The 23,484-nt window shown below is 36.7% G+C and overlaps 1 protein-coding gene across 3 annotated transcripts; it reads right to left on the reverse strand.

Moving 5' to 3' along the window:
- Positions 1 to 1,240: 1,240 nt before the first annotated feature.
- Positions 1,241 to 22,838, reverse strand: LOC149839191 (putative glutamyl endopeptidase, chloroplastic). Of its 3 annotated transcripts, XM_090002342.1 has the most exons (17): positions 22,388 to 22,816; positions 21,328 to 21,544; positions 21,078 to 21,188; positions 19,350 to 19,395; positions 19,125 to 19,234; positions 18,532 to 19,035; positions 17,302 to 17,430; positions 13,932 to 14,228; positions 13,690 to 13,852; positions 13,394 to 13,614; positions 13,112 to 13,177; positions 11,822 to 11,882; positions 11,582 to 11,731; positions 11,333 to 11,470; positions 10,051 to 10,361; positions 1,523 to 1,784; positions 1,241 to 1,262 (listed from the first exon to the last, which is right to left on the reverse strand). In XM_090002342.1, exons 1-16 carry the CDS (start codon positions 22,671 to 22,673, stop codon positions 1,754 to 1,756), a joined length of 2,841 nt encoding a protein of 946 aa, XP_089858468.1. In that variant the 5' UTR covers positions 22,674 to 22,816; the 3' UTR covers positions 1,241 to 1,262; positions 1,523 to 1,753. The 3 variants fall into 3 exon arrangements, with proteins under 3 accessions (XP_089858468.1, XP_089858469.1, XP_089858467.1); XM_090002343.1 differs by lacking the exons at positions 1,241 to 1,262; positions 1,523 to 1,784 and adding an exon at positions 9,051 to 9,355 and having other exon boundaries at positions 13,394 to 13,852; positions 22,388 to 22,838; XM_090002341.1 differs by lacking the exons at positions 1,241 to 1,262; positions 1,523 to 1,784 and having other exon boundaries at positions 9,939 to 10,361; positions 13,394 to 13,852.
- Positions 22,839 to 23,484: the final 646 nt, after the last annotated feature.

The following is a 23,484-nucleotide window of genomic DNA, read 5'->3' on the forward strand; positions in this document are numbered from 1 at the left end:
CCAACCAAGAGGGTCCTATTTAAGAAGGCTTGTGGAGTAGGGCCTAGTGGTAGCACTTGATTCTGTCATATCATCCTACTGCCTCAGAGTCCACTATAACAGTAAGACATTTTGCTAATTCATTATTGTCCCAGTGAAAAAGATGTCACTACCAAATAATCTAGGGTTTCATGTTGTCATAGTGTGACATTCTCCAGTAAAGTAGCATTACTTCCACTAGTACTTGTATATGGTATAATACGTTTTGAGTGAGTGAAGGCATTGAATGAACACATAAGGGAAGGGGAGCCATATAATAATGTTCTTTGCTTATGAATGTTCTCCCACTAGAACCATATCCTTTCACAATTGTTTATTCCCATTTGCATTGGTGTGGAATTTGATCATGGCTCCCTTTTCAGGAAGAATTTTTGAGACACTCATGGTGGAGGTGTCGCAATTGATTGTGACCAATGTTTAATTTGTATAGAATTTTAGAAGATTTTGTCCAAACACTGGATTTCCCTTTTCTATCCTATTCCCTTTTATTTCCAAATTGCTAACTTTATGAAAAGCCATATGCGACTTCTCGGGGATGGAACTGCTTCTCTTTCATCGCTATCATGAAGGATTTTCTCGTTTCATTTTTCCTCCAAACCATAGTTACCAGGCTCAGCATGGCTGGTAGGAGTTGTCGGTGCACGTCTCCTTGTCGTCGGACGTTGCAGGTTGGGGATCTGCCTTACCCAGCTTACCTTTCAGAAAAAAGTGTGAAGGGAGACATCTGTGAAGCCTGAAGCATTTAATAACCACAAGGGAAAGTGAGCCCCAAGGGGTTTGACATAGTGGAAGGAAGCCTTGGCTACTAAAGCGGGTGGTAAGGGTTACATTCTCACTTTCTCACGAATGTCAGCTCCTTGCATTATCAAGAGTAAGGGTATTATGCCCCTTGCTTTATGCCGAAGCAAGTTGACTCTCAGAGGGTAAAGGGTGCACCACAGCTTTACATCATCGAGACAACAGCCTAGGTACAGCAGGCATAGCCAGCGCAACTAGGTCTCTAATCCCAGGGGTGGTTTCCATGTTCCTCAGAACAAAAAAAAATATATAATAGAAAGTGATAAAAATGCAATAATTAAAGTGAGTAAAAATGACCAAAGGAAGCACCGCTTGTGCAGTTAGTTCACGTCACCTTGTGTTCAGATTTTGCAAGTTCGAATCCCAATGGTATAGTTGTACGATTGATAAGGGTCTGCTGCGTCTGCATGCCAAATCCCAGCTCTCTATAAAAAAAAAGTGAGTAAAAAGTGATAGAAAACTAAATAAATTGCTGTTTTTTTTTAAGTGTATCTTTTAATCTTTTTCCCACAAAATATTTGATCATATAAGTTTTATAATAAAAATATTACTCTTCTAACATTAAAACGTTTTTCCAACATCAAGAAAGAATGATTCATATTCATAAAAAAAAAACACTTTCCATTTTTAATAAGTGAACTTCTCATAAGTTTCTGAAGCATGAAAGAAGTGCATGGTTTCACACCTTAGAAGTGAGCTTTCAAGGATTTCAAAAGCTTCCAGGAACCATGTTTTGAACATCATAAAAGTAGTCAACATTCATTTTTGTTTTGTTCCTTTTTTTTTCTGTTTCTTTTGAGAGAATCAACATTTCCTTCATGGTCATTCGAAGCATGCTGCATTTGTGCACTCGGATTCTTTCCTGATAAGGCAATTGACGCTTTTAAGATGGCGCATTGTTGTGCGCCTTCAAGCATCATTCCCACTGAGAAAGTGTTCCTGATCTCCTGCAACCGCAAAAAAAAAATGCATAAATTCTCCAACATAACCACTTAGTCATGCAATCACCTTTCATGCGTCGGTACCAGTATGTGATGATAAAAAGTTGTAGCGCTCTCTCTCTCTCTCTCTCTCTCTCTCTAAAGCGATGGAACTTTTCTCCAACATGACTTCAGTCATGCAATCACTTTCCATGTTTGAGTACAGGTTTTTGATAAATAAAAGGAAAAGATTCTCTCTCATATAATTATGAGAGAGAAATGCACAATATCTGCCATTGATTCTGAGTGACATCTCTCTCTCTCTCTCGCATAATTATGAGCATGAAATGCACAATATGTGCCACTGATTTCTGTATAATTAAAAGTTATGAAAATTGTCAATTGATTAGGAATCTTTTTTTTGAAAGGCAAGATGGGGTTAGGCAGACCCCTACCAGTTATACAAAAATACCATGGGATTTGAACTTGCAACGTCCCAACCCAAAGACACGTGCATAGCTGCTCCTACCAAACAAGTGGAGCTCCCGTTGGATAGAAATCGTTGAATCCCCACGTTGTGTTTATTTCCATACAGGCCAACCTGAAAAGATATAAGAAATTGAAAAGTGTCGCTAAGATTCGCTCGAAAAAGGAAGAGGTTTACTTTGTCAAATGTGCATTCAGATATTCCTCAAAATCGTGCGGTTTTATCACTTTATCATTGAAAAGTAGTGCTTGACATTTGAAAAGTGGGAAAAAAGATACTTCCTTTTCTTTATATTTGCCATGAAATACATGTCTATGGGATCCACATCTTGGTCGAATCTGGATATCATATTAGATCCAAATCCAGATTCATATCCAAGGTGAGAGTTTATTAAGTATCTTTTTCTGTAAGAATCATATGTGAGTAAGAGGTGTCAATGGGTTGGGTTTGACCTAGTATCAAACCCTATAGGGTCAAGGTTTGGTGATAAACAAGGAGGTCCAATTGGAATCCTAGTCAGACTCAAAGGGTCTGATTAATATATGGGGCCGGGTATGATTTGTGATATTTCATACCAAACCTAGGCCTGACCTGAGTTCCGACTAAGATCCACAAATTTTCAATGTAAAAGAATAAAAAATATTATTTAACTAAGTATGGTCCTGGTCTAGCTCGTGTAATCCTTATATGATCTGGGTATGGTTTCTCTTAAAGTGTGTCCAATTGGACCCAAGTCCAGACCCAACACCCAACACCAGCATCTTAAATGAGATTTGGGTTTGGCCCCAGCTGAGTCTGAACCAAACCCGACCCATTGACACCCCTATATCCGAGGCACCTGTGGGGCTCCAATCATTTTTGTATCTGGCTTGAGTGTTCAACCCATTTCAACCCCAACCAATACTTGAGGCACCAATAATGCATGCTCAGGCCCACACACAAATAATTTCCAATGAAAGGTCAATCACAAGATGACTCCCTTTGAAATGCTCATCTCCCAATTTATAAAGCTAAGGTAGGGAACAATATAGCTGGGTCCATGGAAAACCTAAAAAAGGCTATGATGACTAGGAGGGCTAGAGACGGTCCTAACCTTCTACCTTTTGCGCCAAGTGTCCACTCTTGACACTCAAACCAACATAAAACATAAAACTCTAAGGGCTTACCCCTTGCCTCCAGAGAGTCGCCACGCTTGGGCTTGCTTAAGGGGTGATGCCCATGAGATTAGTGTTAGGTGCAAGAAGGGAGGTGAGAGAAATTCCAAGAAGAAACGTGGATTGAGTTTTCACTTTTTGGAAAAAGGTGTGGTTTTGATGATGTGGAATAGTCACATGTTGATTGTGCTTGAGTTTGTTGTGGGGTTTATAACCCACATGTAAACTCATACACTTGTTCTTGAAAAACAAGAGGTTGGGATGACCACCACACGCGCGCGCGCGCCCGCCACACCGTGCCGAGCCAAGCCGGGTTCGGGTTCGGGTTCGGGTAATTGGCCCTTTATGGCCATATCCAATCAAGACAAAAGTACCTTTTTACCCAAAGTTTCCTTGGATTTTTCAACGGGTTTGAGAAACGTTAACGGGTCACGACTCCTCGGAGTCCGTGGGTTATAAAAGCATGGTCAGGGCTGGAGTTACGGATATGCTGAGACAGACTCTCTGGTTTCTGAAGAGTTGCATTTTCTCTTTTCCTTGTTGCTCTCTCTCTCTCCTGAGTTATCCCGAAAGGGGTTGTTCTGCAACATTGGTTCGTAGAGGTTGTTTTTGAAGAACGATCCGTTGGAGTGCACCGTTCTGATCGTCGAACCCTAATTGCACAATATGTGGGGGCGAATTTTCTCTAAGGAGAGTACTTTCGTACGCCTTAGCCTATTACATAATCTAAACATGTTTTTGTTGTTTTCATTATGTTCTTTGCATCTGTTTGTTCGTATGCTGCTGTCTGGATTTTGGTTGTGTGCGGAACCCGACATGCTTGCTCCCTGTTCCTGTTTCGATATACTGTTTATCATGATTTATATGCTGATTTATATCATGTTTTATATCATGATGTTGATTGCAAAACTGTGTGATCCAAAAAATGATCCAACAATTAGAACTTAGACCACCTGCCTAGCGGCCTAGGTTTCATCCCACTATGCCAAACACCTTTGGGCAGCTCAGCTCAGCTCTGTACATGAGAACAAAATATTAGTAATTTGAAGATAGTTATCCTTCCATCCAATTTTCTCTGTCATGTTTAATTCTGTGCCCAATCCTGCTACCAGCTACACAAACATGCTAAATGGGGTTTTGAGCTTTTCTGCTTTTTTTTTCACGATTCCGACTCCATAGATGTGTTAGCCATAGTCAATTTATTAAAAATTGATGCTGGGATTATGTGTTTTTGATGAAAAAAAAAAGATATTTGAAGCCTTGAAAATTTACAAAGATTTTGGACTGTTGATTTCTCGAACCTTTACAAAAACCAGCTCATGTGTTTGAAGGAAACACTCCAAGAGTTGATTCCTATAAAATCAAGTAGGTAGATCACATCTACGTGGTCAAAATTTAAAAACAAATGAAAAAGCCAAAAAAAAACACATTTAGCATGTTTGCATAGCTCTTGGTTTCGGATCTTGGGTGGATAGCAGGTCAGGGTTGGGTCCATCTCGACCTACCTAAAAGTTTTCTACCCATTTGTAATATGAGTCAGACTAGATATTGGGGCCAAGCTCACTCATCTTGAGTCCCGACCCCCAAAAAAGCCCGTTGCATACCCAACTTCTAGGGTTGCAATGACATGTTATTTTCAAATATGAATCCATGATTTATGATCCGAATGTGCATTGGGATCAGACTTGATTTTGATTAACTTTGATTATTTTCCGTTCTGAATCAAAATTCACATTGGTGCTTTATGTGGAACCTAAGTTCAGTGATTAAATGTAGTCATATGTAGAAAGCTTGCTTTTAGTATTTTTTTATTGGATCTGATTTTAATATGTGCCTTTCAGATCTGGATTCAGCAGTAAGGATAGCATTTGGATCCAATGGATACAGATCTATCACATGCATTTTGGATTAGGATCTGGAATGATCTAACCCATATCCAATCTAATTGCAACCCAGCCTGCTGCCCCTATTCACCATAAGTTTTAGAGAAATTTTCACATAAAGTATAGGTTCATGAACTAATGACAAAACCACTTTTTTTCCTTTTTTTTTTCTGAAGTTCCAATCTCTGTGACAAATATCGCAAGATTTATGAAAATCTCGGGATAATATCACAAGAAATTGCCTGAAAGTTTAAAACAGCAATTTCTCGAGAGATTTTCAAAATATCGCTAGATTTATGAAAAATATAAATACCACGATTTAATCATGATATTTACATTTTAAACGGATGAAAACACATTTGTTTTTTATTTTAAAATAATTTTTTTAATATTTTATTATAAAAATATTATTTATTTATTTATTATTGCAGAGATTTTGCAGAAAAAATGCAAGATTTATGAAAAAAATTCAAATTGTCACGAGTTTTTTGAAAAACGAGATTTTGCCGTTTTTAACGTTTGTCACTATTGTTCCAATCCTGTGATCTTTGTTTGGAGAGATTAGACAGACAGGTGAAAGAGCAGTTAATGTTGGCATCAAGGATGTCAGACTTTTTTTTTCTAGGCAGAGCCCTACCAGTTATACAACCATATACCATTAGGATTCGAACTTGCAACATCCCCCCACCCTCACCCCCTGTTGGTAAAAAAAAAATCTTGTTGACAGAAAACTATCATCTTAGGAGAATTCTTTATTTAGGACCCACTTGAGTATTTTGGTACTGTTAATATTTGGTCATGTCAGCCTGGCCATCTGAGCAAGGAGGGAATGGCAGTGGATCTGGGGAAACTGCCCCGCCCGCCTTGCCCCATTTGGATGGGGGGATGGAGGACATGAAACAGGGATGGAGGCGGAGATGGAGGTTAAAATCAAAACCTGTGCCAGGATGGAGGCGGGGATGAGCTTACGCTTTTCCCTGCCCCGCTCCACCCCCAATCATTCTATAGGGATGACAATGGACCTAGGGAAAATGGGGCCCTGCCCCACCCCACCCTACCCCTGTTGAAACAGGGATGGAGGCAGGAATGGAGGTTAAAATCAAAATCTGTGTGGGGATGGAGGGCAGGATTTTGAGACGGGGCGGGAGTGAAGACCTTGTCCCCTGCCCCGATACACTGCCATCCCTATGAGTGAGATACAAATCATAGGGACAGGTTGTGTTGACTACTGGACCTCGTAGAGATATATTCAGCATGGTCTGAATGATAAGGACAGGCTTTTGGACCGTGCTTTTTTTTTACAAAAAAATATGATTTTATGAGCCAAGAAAATATTGCACATTGTAAGTCATTGATTTTTCTAGACATAAAATCATGCCTAAGTGTCATGATAAGGTTAGTTTTATGAAAAAACAACCCCAAAAATTGAAAAAAATGAAAAAAAATAAACTCATTTAGATTTCATGGCGACTTGACCATATATTAATCTTTTGGTACTCTAGCAGACAATGAACCAAGAAAATAAGAAAATAAGAGGATGCTTTTAGTGAAGTTTACAAGGATGGAAGATGCACTCATAAATAAGAAAGTGCAATTTTAGTTTACTAAAAAACACTTGCCTCTAGATCCAAGTGGTTTGGCATAGTGAAATGAGGCTTAGACCTTTTGACGGGCAGTCTAGGTTCAAATCTCATGGGCATCACCTCCTGTGTAAGCCGAAACTTGGCCACTCTCCCTATGGTCAAGTGGTAAGCACTCGGAGTTTTACACTGACATGAACAAAAACTGGTACACTAGGTCTCTAAGCTTGGAGCGGTTTCTCCGAGTAAAAAAAAACACTTGCCTTTACCAATCGAGGGCTCCAGTTGTCAGGTACGAGCAGTGTGTTGCTACGTTGTAAGTTCAAATCCCAATGGTGTGATTGTATAACATAACCCCAGCTTGCCTTTAAAAAAAACACCTGCCTCCATTTAGATCATATACTTGAGGAATAGTGTCCATATTGACCGAAAAATGTATAGAGCTTGCAATGATGTTTATGTGGGTCACACGTATTCCCAGACCATTATGAAAGAATGACCTCATGAACATAACATGTTATTTTCATAAAACACACCTTATTTTGCCTGATAATTCTATTTCATACTTGCCTGTTTTTCAAAATGCCTATTTTCACCTTGTCCAAAATCTCAAATAGGAAATCACAAAGGTTGCATAAAATTATGTGTGAACTTCATGTTAATCTCGAACTTCGAAACATCACACATATATCACAAAGTTCACGAATAATTTTATGCGAACCTTGTTTTACTTTCAAACTTTGAAACATCGCACATATGTCACGAAGTTTACATAAAATTATATCTGAACTTCATGAGTATAAAAAACAAAATACCGCAACCCAGAATCTGTTCGTATAAATTTTTAGGATTATTTGTGGTCTCCAACCAGCTTCTTGGCAGACACTTTTCAAGCAATTATGCCAGCGCGACTTCATCCTCAAGTATTCCAGAATCTTCAATGGTGATTTTTTCTGGTAAGCACATTTAGTCATTTTTTTTAAACATATTTTTTTTAAAACACGATTTAACGACTTGTTTCAACGATTCATATGCTTCTATTCCATGTTGTAAATATTTATATGTATATATTTATTTGTGTTTAATTATTGTTGTAGATCTTTTTTTATGTTTTTTTTATTTACCGTTTAAGGTTTACTATTTTTTATGGTTATATATATATATTGTGTATATAAAAGTCTTTTTCTCACATGCTATTTTCTGAAGATAACTTATGAAGATAAATGATACATGTTGTGTAGTTGTTATACACATCTAATGATGGCTTCTAAAAGAGTTAAAATATATTATTAAAGCATTGATCACCCTACTTAAAAATCTATAGTGGTCTCCCAAAACCGTAGATATAAAGAATTGTAACTTTGATGTCTTTTAAAACCAAATATGCAAGAGTCGATAAACCTCAAATATAAAAAAAATGCCACATTAGATGACCAAATAGAGGTCTTGGATTATCACCATGTAGAATCCATAACCAAGGAGGTTATTCAACATGGTTGAAAGTTGAAACTTCAAATAAGTTTTATGCGACCTTCGTGATATCAGCAAAAAAAAAGTGTGAAACCTTGTTAGGTGGGAGTTTGTGTTAACTGAGTAGAGCAATATATCACACGAACTTCACCTGTTGCACACATGTGAGGGTTAAAAAGGTCATAATAAAGTTGAGTATTTATGATTTTGGACATAATGAGAATAGTGAAAATTGCATAACATTTAAGAAAAAAAGGTCATATTTTTTGTACAATGCGATCATTTTTCATAAAAAAAAATTACCTAAAATTCAAAATCATACCTGCTGGTTTTATCTTCAGCTATTCAAATTCATATTCAGTTAACTATTTCCCCTTTAACCATAGTTAATAATTAATAAATCCAAAATTATACCAACTTAATCCAATACGCTTCTCTTTTTGCATTTTATTCTCTCTCATAAGGGTAAATTTAACCTTTTCAAGGATAAAATCATGAATTTAAGTGAAATAAGAAAGAAGAACTTAGGAGTTGAGCACATATATACTTTTGGTTAACCATAACATACATGAGATGAGGTATGCATTTGAATTGCCAAATCTTTTGGGTATAAAAGTGAATTATAAATTTTTTTGGGGTAAGTTTTGTAAATAACCCAGTAAAAAGAAACATGGCTAAAATTGAAGGTGGTGAAATTTTCTCAGGAAGCACTTGACAAATTTATTGTTACACCACACATTTTGATTTTATTTGATTGTGCAGTTTGTGTCCAATTACAGTGTTCAAATGAAAGAATAATATCCATCTATGATAAATAATGCACACGTTATTGTATAAAGCAAAATCAATGAAAACTATTCCATAGACCGCTTCAATTCCTGTATCAGTGGTGCAGCTCCCCTGTCCAAGCTTTGGAAATTTAACTTGGCACCCTGGTTATTCAACATGGTTGGAAGTTGGAACACCATCAAACCAGGATCCGGCTAATTCTTGTCAGGCATGGCTACAAATATAGCAGGCTTATCTACACAAAAAGGAGCAACAAAGCAACATTATCCACAGACAAATATGCTTGATGGATCAGGTTAAACTCTCGATAAAAATATTGTAAGCTGAAAATGATAAAGTACACACACAAGAGAGAGAGAGAGAGGTGTGTGAGTGTGTGCGTGCGCACGTTAACCATTGATACATCACTTGCACGCACCAATTACTGATGTTGGAACTCAAGGTTATATTAGATATGGTGCTTCTGTAATACCCACAGATACAGACAGCCCAATGCATGTTTTGAGCAGATTCTATGTAAGAATCACCACATGGAGAAATGGTAATCATGTTCCTCCCCCCCCCCCCCCCCTCCCCAACTTTTTTGACATTTTTTTTTACCATTTTCAGCATTTTAAAGCATTTTATAACCTGTATGCATGTAATATGAAAAGAAACCTGCTTCCACCTTTCGTTGTTCATCTGGAAATGAATGCCATGGACGCGAATAAAGTGAAGGTGGATCTTGTTGATCAAATTTGCAGCCAAAACCAAGATAACAAGAAGTCATGAATGCTATTGAGACATCAAAAAAGGGAAAAAAAAGGAATTGTGCAATGCCACTTAATTTAATAATAATAAGATTTATTTTTAATTAAGAATACAAGAAACGAGCATAATGAGATTTGGGCACAAGAAACTGAAAGCATCAAAGGTCTAACAAGAAATTACCACAGTGATGCCCTTGGAGATGATAACACTCCTTCCTGTTCTGGTCCTTCCTTACCAGGCCCACCTCCCCCACTGGCAGAAAGAACTTTCCCTTGAGAATCATTCTGAGTTTTGCTCTCATCAACCTTATGAGAACCAAGATCTTCAGTTTTATCTGAATTGTTCACACAATACATCTGAAGCCAGCGATCGGTCTCCCATAGAAGATGCATGATACTGTCACGTGCATTGTAGCCATGACTCTCAAATGGAAGAACCACAAGTCGGCAGAGCGCACCATGCCCTTTCAGAGCATTGAAAAATCTATCCGACTGAACCGAAGCAAAATAAAAAGAAAAGCTGGATCAACCAATTTTCCAATAACCATAAGAAGAATAATAACAATAATTACTCAGTAACAAACATCAAATGCCTAAGCGTGGAACAGATTAAAGCATACTTGTGTATGGAGCTGGATGTTTTGAGCATCATGTATAACATGCAAAAATATATTGTTGCTTACTTGGAAGTTATATTGTATACTACAACATTGTACTTGTCAATTAGCCATATCGAATAATACTAAATTGTTGTTATATCAGAATATGCAACTTTATTTGGCTGGGTCAGCCAAACCCGATAGCTAGTTTGGTAGAGGTCTGGGTTCAAATCCCCCAAAAAAGAATATTTTATTCTCACAGGTTGCCCAATTGGTCTACAGTACTGGCCATCATAAAGCAGGATTTCTCCAACAGCACCAGCACAACAAGCCACTTGTTGGACAAAGGCCATTCTAGCAAAAGATATGCTGGCTTCAGCCTAGACGGCAAGGCAAACAGGTATCTACATACATGTGTATGAAAATCCATAACTTCATTATCACATATTATATACAATATATATATATGTATGTATGTATATTCAAATAGAATTCCCATTATATCTCTTTGCTCCATGCGTCCATTATTACTGTCTTAAAAGCCAATTCAGGTGCATAAATGTGTGTATGAATGAACTTTGGGTGAATGAACTAAATCTATGTGGCAGATACAATATCACGTGAATTACATCCTAAGGTTGTCCTAAGAGTTTGGGACGTCATAGATCTGATCACGAAGACTTTTCCTTTCTTCAGCTCTTTAGGTCAGTGACAAGCTCAGACAGAGCTGAGTAAAAGAAACAAGAGCTCGGGCTAGAAAAAGCTTGGGACTTAGGCAAGAAAGTCCTTGAAAGCTAAAAACGTCAGTTACTATGCAATTATGTGCACCCATTCATTAGTGTGGAGTCGTTAAATCCTTCATACCTGCATTGTCAGTGTTCCTGGGTTGTTATCTTCTTCCCCATGAACAAGCAAAATGGGCTTCTTGATTTTGTTAGCAGACATGAATGGGCTCATCTCGACGTATGTATTAGTTGCTTCCCAAAGTGTTCTATCCTCATTCTGTAAAGTCACAGGGTCAGAACATACATATTTCTTGATGATGGCATAATGTCATGTATGAGAGGATGTTTGTATCATAAGTTGACAACTGGAAGTAGAAGCGTAAACTACCTGGAAACCAAATGGTGTAAGTGTTCTATTGTAGGCACCAGAGCGAGCAATCCCACAACTGAAGAGATGAGGTGCATGTGCCAAAAGGTTTGCTGTCATAAATGCACCATAAGAATGCCCACCAACTGCTATTTTATTTGGATGAGCCACCTGTAGAAACAGATCTCTTTCAATATATGGTACATAACAAGCCCGACAGGATTACTACAGTAATGTCGGAGAAAAAATTGTAAAACTTACCCCTCTCCGTACAACTTCATCAACTGCAGCCTCTGCACTGGCAACTAACTGTTCAACATATCTGTTCATTGACCAATAGAAGGCATCGATTTAGTACAAACAAGAGCAGACATGGACCATATAAACCTATAAACCTATAGCCAATATAAAACAATAGCAAAAACTGAAATATGTCCATAGCAGTTATTTTACTTCTTCCTCGTGACAGTGGTACTTAACATCCGAACATGAAATAAGAGAAGATTACTAAAGCAGAATACTGTTCAAACAAATCAAACTTTATTTTGACATGGTAGATTAAACTGAGTGTTTTTATTTGAAAAAAGACAGAATAGAACTATATCACTTTCAACCTTTTTCTAATTCATCTTAAATTTGATCATATTCTCAGTTATTCCAAGTTCTTAAAATTTCCTTGTGTCACTTGAGTTGCCTAATAGTTTAATTTCAAAAACATACATGAACGGCATTTACAAATTTTTAGCTAGATTATCAAGCCATTTAATTAATGGCATTATTGAACTTGGAGCATGTGTCTGAACTGCATAAATGAAATCTCCATTGCTAGGTCTTCATGAAAATGCAAGGCCCATTTTATGTAATCTAGGTTTCTCCAATAAATTTACACATGAAGTTGCTAGGTTTCTCTCATTATCTCATATACTCGGAAAGGATCAACAAACCCAGACTGTTAAGCATAATACATAAACTCTTCCAAGCAAAGAGTCCATCATAGGTTTCTGTTGATTGTTATTGTGAGCAAAGGTACATGCCCTTTGTTCAGCAAGAAGAAACAGAGAGAAGAGGAATAGAAGCAAATAGAAGAAGATGAACTTCGTTAAGTGAGAAAGAATCGTTACTAGTACTACAATGAAAAAGGGGTTGACCCCCTCACCCTAACATATTAGTTCCTAAAATGCCCTTACAACTTTGGTAAAATACAGTAAAGTGAAGAAGTACATGAATACCCTTAAAACCCTTAAAAACAATACTATGTACAGATGGATAAGAGTAGGACACAAGTTGTAATACATTATACATAACTCTTAACACACTTAACATAACCCTATAAAATGAAAAAAGATGACTGGAACTAGTCACAGGATCATGGTTGCAGTAGTGAAAAAAGGACAGCATCTTGATACTGATAAGATGTTGTGAGCAAGCACTCTTAAATCAAGATCTGAGATCAGTTAACTATTAAATACTTTGTAGGATAGATTGTGATTTCATAGAAAAAAAAGCATATTAGGATGAAACAAGCAATGTCAAATGAGATGGTCAAATTACCTGTCATTTGCCTCCTCAACACCCTCTCCGATGATTGGGATTGTCGGTCCAGATAATATAGCAAACCTGCAAGGTTACATTTACAATTATCCCCAAAAAGTATCCAAAAGATGTATAGAAAGGGGGAAAGATCTTATATGTTCAAGATAAACTGCACTAAAGATAAGGCCATGCCAACATGTATAGCATAAGCAACAGTAAGAGATATCATAATATCAAGACAGGCATCAAATAAATGTATACAAAAGATGCATCATAAATAAAGGGAATATATCACAGTACCCTCTAGCCAGCCAAAGAAGGGCTGATGTTGGACCTATTCCTGCAAACTCATTAGGGGAACCACGGACTTGTCCAGCTGCATCTTTACTCTTAAACTCTCCAGGGTAAGACCAAAACAAGCAAGGAAGAGGCCCATCCTTAGAAAGATCATAATTTGGAGGCAAGTATAGAGTAGCAGTAAGCTGAACACCATCCTTACGCTGGTATTTAATCAGCTCTTTCTGCAAATTAACCAGTTGTGGATACGGATGAGGAAATTGTGTAATTTGGTGAATTCTTTTATCCGAACAACTCACTAAATAATACTGAGGGTTTTCAGTTTTTGATTCTTTGGAAGTCAATATTCTCAGTTGGTCAATAGACAAATCACTGTCATACTGGTCTGACATCAATGCCACAACTGTTTCATAGTATTTTTCCTTGTCACTCTGCCATATTCGCTCCTTGTTGCCAGTATTTCTGGGGATAGAAATAATTTAGCCTACATATTACTTTTCATGAAATAAAAAAATAATAACTGTTTGCAAGAAAAACATACATCTCAAATAAATCAAGAAATGGGATGTTCCCTTCAGGTGTTGCCCCACTTCCATTCAGCAAAATATATGTCCCTTCATCATCCTTTTTTATCTTTGCTATGACATAGGTTCCAGCAGACGTTCTTCGCAGCATAGGAGAGCCAGGATCAGAGTACACGTCTTCCGATGATCTATCAAACAATATGTGTGGATTCACTTCTTTATTCCCAGGAGCTATAACCCATGTTCTAGTACGCCTTGTCTTATACCAGGATTCGTAGATTAATGCCAAGGAGTCATCACACCAAGAAATGCCACTGCAAGGAGAAAATATCAGAAATGTCAACTATAAGATTCTGAACAAAGATGAAATCATGATTTCACAAAGGACAACCTCTCTCTCTCTCTCTCTCTCTCTCTCTCTCTCTCTCTCTCTCTCTCTCTCTCTCTCTCTCTATATATATATATATATATATATATATATATATATATATATATATATATTGAAACTGTTTGGTGTAAACCAGTTTCATGTGAATTGTGATTTTCAGGGGGTCGGCATTCTTTCTTTTTTTTGAAATCTGACCATAAGGATGTGATCTGCATGCTTGGTTTTGTAGGAACCACGCTTGAAACATCTGATTTCAACCAGTGTTATCAGTATCGTATCGTACGATACGGTGTATCGCAATATCCTAACCCATGCGATTGCACCATATCGTAAAATAGTCTACTTTTTCACTTTTTGTGTTGAAAAATTTCAAGTAATTTATTTTGGATTATTTTTCACTTTTAGAGACAACCTTTTACAATAAATAAAACTTTAGTATAGTCCTATTCACTTATTTGATAAGTTATGTGAACAAAAAAATAGAAGTTTCTTCTTAATTTGTTGTGATTACAAGAAAGAAGATAAGAGAAATATTATTATAGAAGAGCACACATTATTTAGCTCTTGTGCCTTTTGTAATTAGCGAAATTAATTAATGAAGACATTATGAAACTTCTTGCTTTTTAATGCCTACTGCTTAGAAATTACATATTACTTTCTTTTTTTCACTTTTTAATGTTTAATTCCAGACTCTTTTGATAAATATAATGGATACATTGCTGTAATAAAGTTATTCTAAATTTTATTTTATTTTTGTATTAAGTGATTGTCATAATCTGTTTACTCCAAACTTTTTTCTTTTGTTTGTTATCTAATGTGACTCTTTAATAGTAAACCTTATGTTTTGGTTAGTTGTTAGTTTGGTACAATATCGTTTCACATGTTATAGTTTCATAATGCTTAAATTTGATTTTTTTTCTATGGTTTTGTTTCAATTTTTTAATTTTCTGAAAGTTCTCTGTTTTTTGTGTATTTTTTATTTTTTATTATTTTTAAAATGAGATTTTTTCCGTAGCCAGCCCTTTCGATACAGGTTCCGATGATAATTACAACATTGATTTCAACATGTGAACAGATCTTTTTAGAGCTTGAAAATCAACAGCCTATAATTTTCGTAAATATTTAAACCTCAAAAGATGCATTTTTTTCATTGAAAAAACACAATCCAAGTGTACATGCCTAGCAAATGGACCATGATGAACATATCTGCAAGCTCTGATTTGTGAAAGAGCTGTTGAAAATGCCCAGTTCAGATATAACTAACCTTACAGATGTGATTTACATGGTTTGGTTGGTGGGAACCGGCTTTTGGATCATCCGATTATGACAGGCAAGTTTTTATAAGGCTTTAAAAATCAATAGCCTACAAAGTATCAAAATTTCCCAGCTTATAAAATCATGCTTTTTGAAAAGAAAAACACTATCCAAAAGCTGATTCCTAGCATTTGGACCAGAATAAACACCTGTTAGGTCTGATTGAATAAACATGACTCACACCTATGATTTCCAGCTCATTTGGACGGTCAGGCTGCCATGGCCAAATATTACCCCGTGTGTGTGTGTGTGTGTGTGTGTGTGTTTGTGTGGTATATTTATCTAACTTTCTAGTTATATTAGTATTAGCAGCATTCAACTGACTGGAATGATCAAAACACCCTTAAAAACAATGACACTTTTTAAAATACAGTTACTTTTTTGGGTCAAAAGAGTCCCCTTCACTTTTCAAATTTAATTTACTAAAATACACCATGTTTTTGAAAGATATCTTCGACTTTTTCTTCCCTTCAAAACCAAAGACTCACTTTACCCTTAAAGTAACTATGTACTTTCAAAAACACCATTATTTCTCCTTAAAAAAACCACCATTATTTTCAAGGGTGTATTGGACATTCCAATCAATTGAATCCTACTAACATTAGTGTAACTAGTTTAAAGTTAGATAAATCCATATATGTTTACTTTTTTATGAAAAGAAAATGGAAATTTAAACAGGCAAGAAATTAACCAACATTATTGTCCGCTTGAACTTTGAAGTTAGAAGTTTTGCACCTTTAAATTATATTGTAGCGAGTACTCGGCAATAAAAATACACTGTACTAGTACTACAAATGATGTATGTTCTATGTTCAGACAAGATTATTCCAGATATTCCTCGAAACCTGTTTCATAAACATCTAAGAATAAAACTTCATTTTCAGCCTCATACTTTTATGTCATATCTTCATATGATCTTTTTCAGAAATGCCTACAAGTTTTTTTGCCCTCCCAGTTAGAGGTTATTATTGTTTATCTCTTGAAGGCTTGAAGCATTACCTTTTGCTCAAAATGTTACATGCTAGTTAATTCAATGCTAATAAATCTGTGAGCTTTGGAACTTGCAACTCTGGGGTTGAATCACAACTTATTACAATCTACTAAAAGGAGAAATTACCTTGAAATATTATAAAGTAGTGACTTTCTATAGTAAAAAGAGAAGAAGTTATACAGTAAGAGGAAAATGTAACATACCATAAGTACTAGATCATAAGATGAAAAGTATAAAAATAATGATTGTTTCTGTCATGAGGAATAAAAGTTTATATTATAGTTCATACTAATTATTAACATCATCATCATATCAGAAATTTGGCTATTAAAAACAGGTTAGAGAGAGAGAGAGAGTAGTCAACTCACTCCAACTAGTTGTAAAAGTATTCTTGGACAAGTTGCATCATACCCCCATCCCAAAAAGACTTGGTGGGCTCACCAACTTTTCTCGTGACTCAGCTGAATCAACCAAGTGGACTAGATCTGGCTGATTAGGTTGAACACATGTTTAACATGACTCAATAACACAGAAAGGTGATATAAAACTTCTAATACAAATATTACAAGGAGCAATGATATTTTTGAAGAAAAGAAAAAAGTGGATCCCAATCACCTGAATCTTTCATAGAATTGGTTCTGAAAATCTTTGAACAAAGCATATGAGAGAAACAAGGAATAACTCCATTACATACCCATAACGAAGGTCAAGTTTATGTAAGATCTCTGGCGTCTCTCCATCTGATGGCTCAGCGGATTCTGTGTAGACTATATCACGTGGTGAAACTTCAACTTTTGCATTACCACCATCTTGTGTTTCTGCCCTGGTGAGATTAGTAGATCAAATAGGTAAAGGAAGCACAGGCAAGAGGAAACAATTACAGGATCCACAATTAGGTGCCTAACTGCCACTGATTCACAACAAACTACAATACCCATAATCTTCATGTAATATTAGTTATCTTAATTATATTTAAGAGGTCATGCTTGGAGAGCACTCACTGTGTGATGTTTCTTAACTAGTTCGCTCAGTTATCTTTCAGAGTTCATTCTTTGAACCAAGCTTGATAGGGGAAAGTTCAATGTCCTCTAATCAATTTCTCACCAGGATCCACCAATGGATAACAAAACTGATAATAAAGGAAATGCAGGAAGAATTCCTACTCCAATGGTTGGTGTTGAAATATTGTGCTGTTTTTGCTAGCTATCAGGAAAAGAGCTTGATAGTTAACAATAACCTTACCCTTTTCTTATCCTGGATGAAAGCATATAAGTATATACACATGGATGATGGCATGCAAGCTTTAGTAGACCCTTAAGTTATACATCATTGTTTAAAAAGAATGGGGTTGATCCAGTGACTTCCCCAGCCCAACCCAGATCATCCCCTTCTTAAGTCAACCTAGTTGGTTGACCTGGTCCACATATGCAAGTTTATATTCCTTTTTCTTCAATGTAGTTGCAAGCAATTTATTACATGTTCTGTGAAGATAAGGCACATTCCAATTTCCAAACCTTTTGCTAATTGCCATTGTTTATTAATTTATATTTGTGAGACCTTTTACATTGAAATCACAATTGATTGACTGGTTGATTAACATCATAAGTTTATAAATACCTATTTCATGTCATGATACTCATTTTTGGAATATAGCTGATGCAGTCACCTGAGGATTTTGAATGATTGATAAGTTACTAGTTAGAACACTAAATGTTACTCAATTGTTATGTTCTTTACATTTCTTCCATTATTACATTTACATTGACAAAGATAAAAGACTTGAGACATGAGTCATTGGGTTGTCAAACAATGCCGTACACATACATACATACATAGTTCATCTAATTACAAATATAAGCAATCGAAGGCACTGGTTTTTCTTAGAATGGTTCCACAAATTCGGTGGCTAGCCCATTATGCATACCAGTAGAGTGTTGAAGGCTTGTCTGGTCTCCAATTGATAGAACGTTTCCCTCTGCGCACACTATTGAAAGCTATTGGGATATCTTCAGCAAGTGGCAAATCACAAACTTCTCTAACAAACCTCCCATCAGTTGTCCATAGATCAACTTTTTTTGGAAATCTTCCACATGGAAGAATGAAAGAGTAAGGACGGTGAATGGAAGTGACCAGAAGGTACTTCCGATCAGGTGACGAATCAATTGATGTATATACAGCAGGGGGGCCTATAGCTTTCACTGATCCATCTAAAGATGCCAAGATCAGCTGCATGGTGGCATAGTAGTCAAATAAATCTTCATCGTACTCATCCTTTAGCAAATCCTGATATGTTCTGGCTTTTACAACATTCTTCTGTTCATTTGATTGAATTTTTGGACCAGATGGAACCAGTGGCTTCTTTGGTGGTTCTCCACGAGAAACAGGAATAGTGCAAACCAGCAGTGTGGAATCATCAATCCAAACATAGCTGTGCACCACAGAGATGAATAGCAATTGTTAAAACAATAGGATATATGTTTTCTTGATTGGAAACATGTGTACTCAGCCTGCGCTTACTTGTCAAATAATGCATTTAGATATATATCAGGTGACTGAAATAATGGGCGAGCTCTTCCTGTCTCTACGTCTGCGATCCATACTCTCAGCTTACTGTTTGTGTTATCATCCTAAAATATCAAGAACGAAATAAAAAAGAAAAGGACAAGTTAGCTTAGTACATCTTCAACAGTAGATAAACACAGCTTATAAATTCGATTGTGAGCATCAGAGATCAATGATCACCTCATCAAATCGGATACTAAAGGATAAATGCCGACCATCTAGGGACCTTCACAAACACATGAAAACATATTAGACACAAAAGGATAATATGTTGACAGATGGCTCTAATTAAAGCAATATAATAATATATATCTAATCAGGATCCAAGAGTAAGGCAAGAGCTGTAAGATCAGAACAGCACCAAAGATGAGCCAAATAATTGCGCCATGTCAAGGACCTAAGCACAATCAACACAGATTATAATCATATCAATTGTATTCTTCACCTGAAGATACTTAAACAAAAGATGTACAGTTTAAAGTCAGCTAATGGTCAAATATAAGTATATTCACTTTTTCTCTCTTCAGTACGACTCCAGCTTCATGGCTATACAACTATTATAACAATTTATTTAGTACAACCAGAAACTAGCATCATCCTAAATTGTCATATGTGTATCACACAAGTTCAGGCAGTAAACATGCATCTCTTGAATGACCTATGTCACTCAAGTCGGTTGCCAGGCACACGTACCAGAGCTGCAGAAGGTGCATAAAGGCCACAGATAGTTATCTTAAAATCTATTTCTTGGGGAAGACAAAAGAGCACAATCTCTAGACTTGAGACCATTACAAAGGCAGTGAACAATATCTGGTACAAAGAGATAGATTGACATCTCAAACCATACAAGCCTATTTTGTCAATTCACTTGCTATGATAGCATCGCATGATGAAAAAATCATAATTTCCGTAGTATAAGCTCTAGAATATAGTAACAGATACAAGACCAAACCCTCATAGATATATGTAATGGTTCAGTGGCATTTAGAATATGTTAGTAGGCAGTAATGATGTCAGGATCTACAAAATACCATCGGTTTGTCAAGATCATATGACATGGGTCACAAATGAATGCCAGCCACATAACAGTAAATATGGCTATTTGGTGTCATAAACTTTCTTCCACCGATTGACAGTATGTACACTCAGATATTTGAACCTTTTCCAAGGTGAATTAGAACCCAAGCATATTTTTTGAAGAATGAAGCCTTAGATTGTACAAGCAAATATCTCTCTGAACTCGTTAAATATCAACCAGGATCATATTTTTTTATTTTTCTAGCACAGCATTTAGCTCTTAGTGCAACAAGTTAAATTGTTTTCCTTCTTTTGTTCCTAGGGATGGCAGTGGACCAAGGCGGGTAGGGGGACAAGCTCTTCACCCCCGCCCCGTCTCAAAATTTTGCCCTCTATACCTGCACAGGTTTTGATTTTCACCTCCATCCCTGGTTAATTCTCCATTTCATGTCCTCCATCCCCCACCCCAAATGGCTCAGGTTTGGATGGATTTTAGTTTCCTTTCTCCCTGGTCCATTGACATCCCTATTTGTTCCCCTGTAACATCTTGCAGGATTCTGCAGAACATATTATCTTGTGTTGAAAGGATATACGGTTTAACATTCAATGGGCTTTTAAAATTTACCAACTTAACCAAAGGAAGAAGAAACAAAGGCATTTTTCTTTATCTACATTGGGTTCCGAGACAAGACCTCAAGAAAGTACTGAGTAGCCATATTGAAATGAAATAAGACAACAATTGAAAATTATAAAGATAAGTGGATCTTCCTTTACAACAAGACAACTGGAAGAATCTTGATTCTGCCACGAAGAAATGAACCATAAAGTGAAAACAACAAAAACTCCTGAGAAGCACAATGGATGATTTAATATATGGATTTCAGAGGTTACCAGCTAACAAAGTTGATCTTGGCACCACTAGGAAAGCCATGTACCTCTTTCTCAGGTCCAAGAGTACCATCATTCATTAGCTCATGGATCCCTATACCAGTGTAGAATGACCTGAAAATAAACTTTGATTTCAATCAGAAAATATGAGAGCAGTGTCCAGCAATGAAATTGCTTCTCCATCTCCTAAAGTTCTCTATTCAGTGTTTCATATAAATTTCATGGAAAAAAAAAAGAACATTGTGGGTCTTACATCCTACTTCGAGTGTTACAACTTCCATCAATGCGCATACCAGCCAGTTTTTCCTCTGGTCTTGCAAGCTCAGATAGTGGAGGCAAAGCTCTACGCTTCAGGAATAGTATTTTATCCCTCCGAGGGGAAAAGGACAATGCAGGAAGGGGTGGCGCATCAACAATCTGTCTAATTTCAGGAGGAGGAAGGCGATATTGATTGTCTAGTGGAGAACCCTCTGCAGCACGCCAATAAAATATGGTTACTAAAAGATCAAAGCATAATAACTGAAGGCAGATAAACTATGGAGCTCAAGTATTTCTGATGTAAAAAGAAAGTTGTTCATGAACGTTCATAAGAACAAATAACATACCAAATCTGAATTCTTATGGGGTCTTTCTCCTAATGCAATACTAAAGTATGACAACAAATAAGAAATTTTAAGCTCAGAAAATCAATGGAATAATGTGTTACCAAAAAGAAAAAAAGGAAATGATGCTTGTTTTCCAACAGACAAGGCACTTGAGTCCTAAAACCGTGCAACCAATAAGCTGGACAAAAGATAAACAATGAACAAAGAAAACCCATAGGAGAGTTTAGAAAAGCATTCAATTGAGTTCAAGATGTAGTAGTTCCTACGAAGACTGTTATTCAGTAACATCATCCCCTGATTTTTCATCATCTTAAGCCAAGAATAACACCGTAGCTAAAAGAGAGATTCCGACTTGATTCTTAAAAACTATCATGGAACTCATAATATTCATGTCATAAACATGAGCAATGGAAAGAGAAGAAACAATAGAAATCAAACAAAACCATTCGGTCGATACTTCGTAGTATAAATTCAAACGATGGTCATCCATCCAAACAACAAATAACACCAAAAAACAGGCTAAACTGAAACTAAGAAAACCAAATAACCCATTAAAACTACTACCCATATACATATGCACGAAAGCGAAAGAAAACCCATCCAAAACACAAAGAGACGTCTATAACATAGAACCCGTAAAGAAAAGAAGGGGGTATCACCCATAACACATAATTCATAGCAGAAATTAAACAGGTGTCTGGTATTCACCTTCTTCTAGTGCTGTAGAAGAGAGAGAGCCAACAGACCCATTTGGGTCACCCCCATTTTCAGAAGCAGAAACAGAAAGGGCCCCAAAGTAAGACCTGAATCCCATCCCAACCATGTTTTTTGCTGGTTTTCTCCTCAAAGGAAAACCAGGGTATCTTACTAAATTAGACAACCTGGAAGCCTGATGATTTAGAGAGAGAAATTGGGTCCTGAATGGGTGAGAAGAAAGAGAAGGCAATATAGAGAAAAGGGAGGCCTTGTGAGCCAACATGTGCTTGTCCATCATATCTTTAGAAGTTGACTCATATGGGTGACGCTACCACGGAACCAAAGACATAAATTATTGGAGAAACACTCGTTTCTTTCCTTGTAATTTGCAATTCAGAAGTAGGAAGGACAGGCCATTCTCAAAGTCAGATATCCCCACAAGAAAGAAGAATGCAAGAGGGTCAATCACCCACTGGCGTTTGAATCAGATTTTTATTGTTTTTTCTTCTTTCTTTGGTTTTTTTTTTTTTAAGTATGACCCTATCGTGAAAGGCACATCTAGATGTAACACCCCCAACAAATCCTTTTTGGATACTCTCCCTACTGAGATATTTTTCCAATTTCCAATTCAAAGCTTTGTTTTGCTTGGCCCTTAACCAACCCATGTCCTCGCCTCATGGAGGTTTTTTTTTTTCGATTTATTACCTCAAATAAACTACACTCGATATGAAGACCTGGTTGTGTTGGCTCAGTCTGCCATGCTTACTGTCGTCGTGCCGATGGCGTAAAACTCGGAGGCTAAGACCTCAGCCCACGAGGCCTGTGCTAGGAGTCGGCTTGCCCCCAAAAAAAAAAGAGCAGTCACGCACCACCCGTCTAGCGGTCAAGGCCCCACCTCACTGTGCCAAACCCGGCTCAAACAAGACCTATGTCACCAGGACACGTATTCGAACAGTGACTTGACACAAGTTCGTGATGCCAGTTTGCAAACTGTTTTAAGAATAGGAAACATATGATTTTTTATTTTATTTTCAATTGGTTAAAAATGTTTTTTTTATTTTGGTATATAATTTTTTATTAAAAGCATTAAAAACTGTTCAAAACAATAA

The sequence above is a fragment of the Nuphar pumila genome, chromosome 4, assembly GCF_984573655.1.
Source record: "Nuphar pumila chromosome 4, dmNupPumi1.hap1.1, whole genome shotgun sequence".
Classification (NCBI taxonomy): Eukaryota; Viridiplantae; Streptophyta; class Magnoliopsida; order Nymphaeales; family Nymphaeaceae; genus Nuphar; species Nuphar pumila.

Excerpts from the sequence above, each read along its gene's own strand:
- LOC149839191 (XM_090002341.1), bottom strand. The coding sequence starts at position 22,673 with ATGATGGACAAGCACATGTTGGCTCACAAGGCCTCCCTTTTCTCTATA. Across the intron at positions 21,189-21,327 it reads TGTAACACTCGAAGTAGGAT|GTCATTCTACACTGGTATAG; the intron begins GTAAGACCCACA and ends GTTTATTTTCAG. Across the intron at positions 19,235-19,349 it reads TTAGTATCCGATTTGATGAG|GATGATAACACAAACAGTAA; the intron begins GTGATCATTGAT and ends TTGATATTTTAG.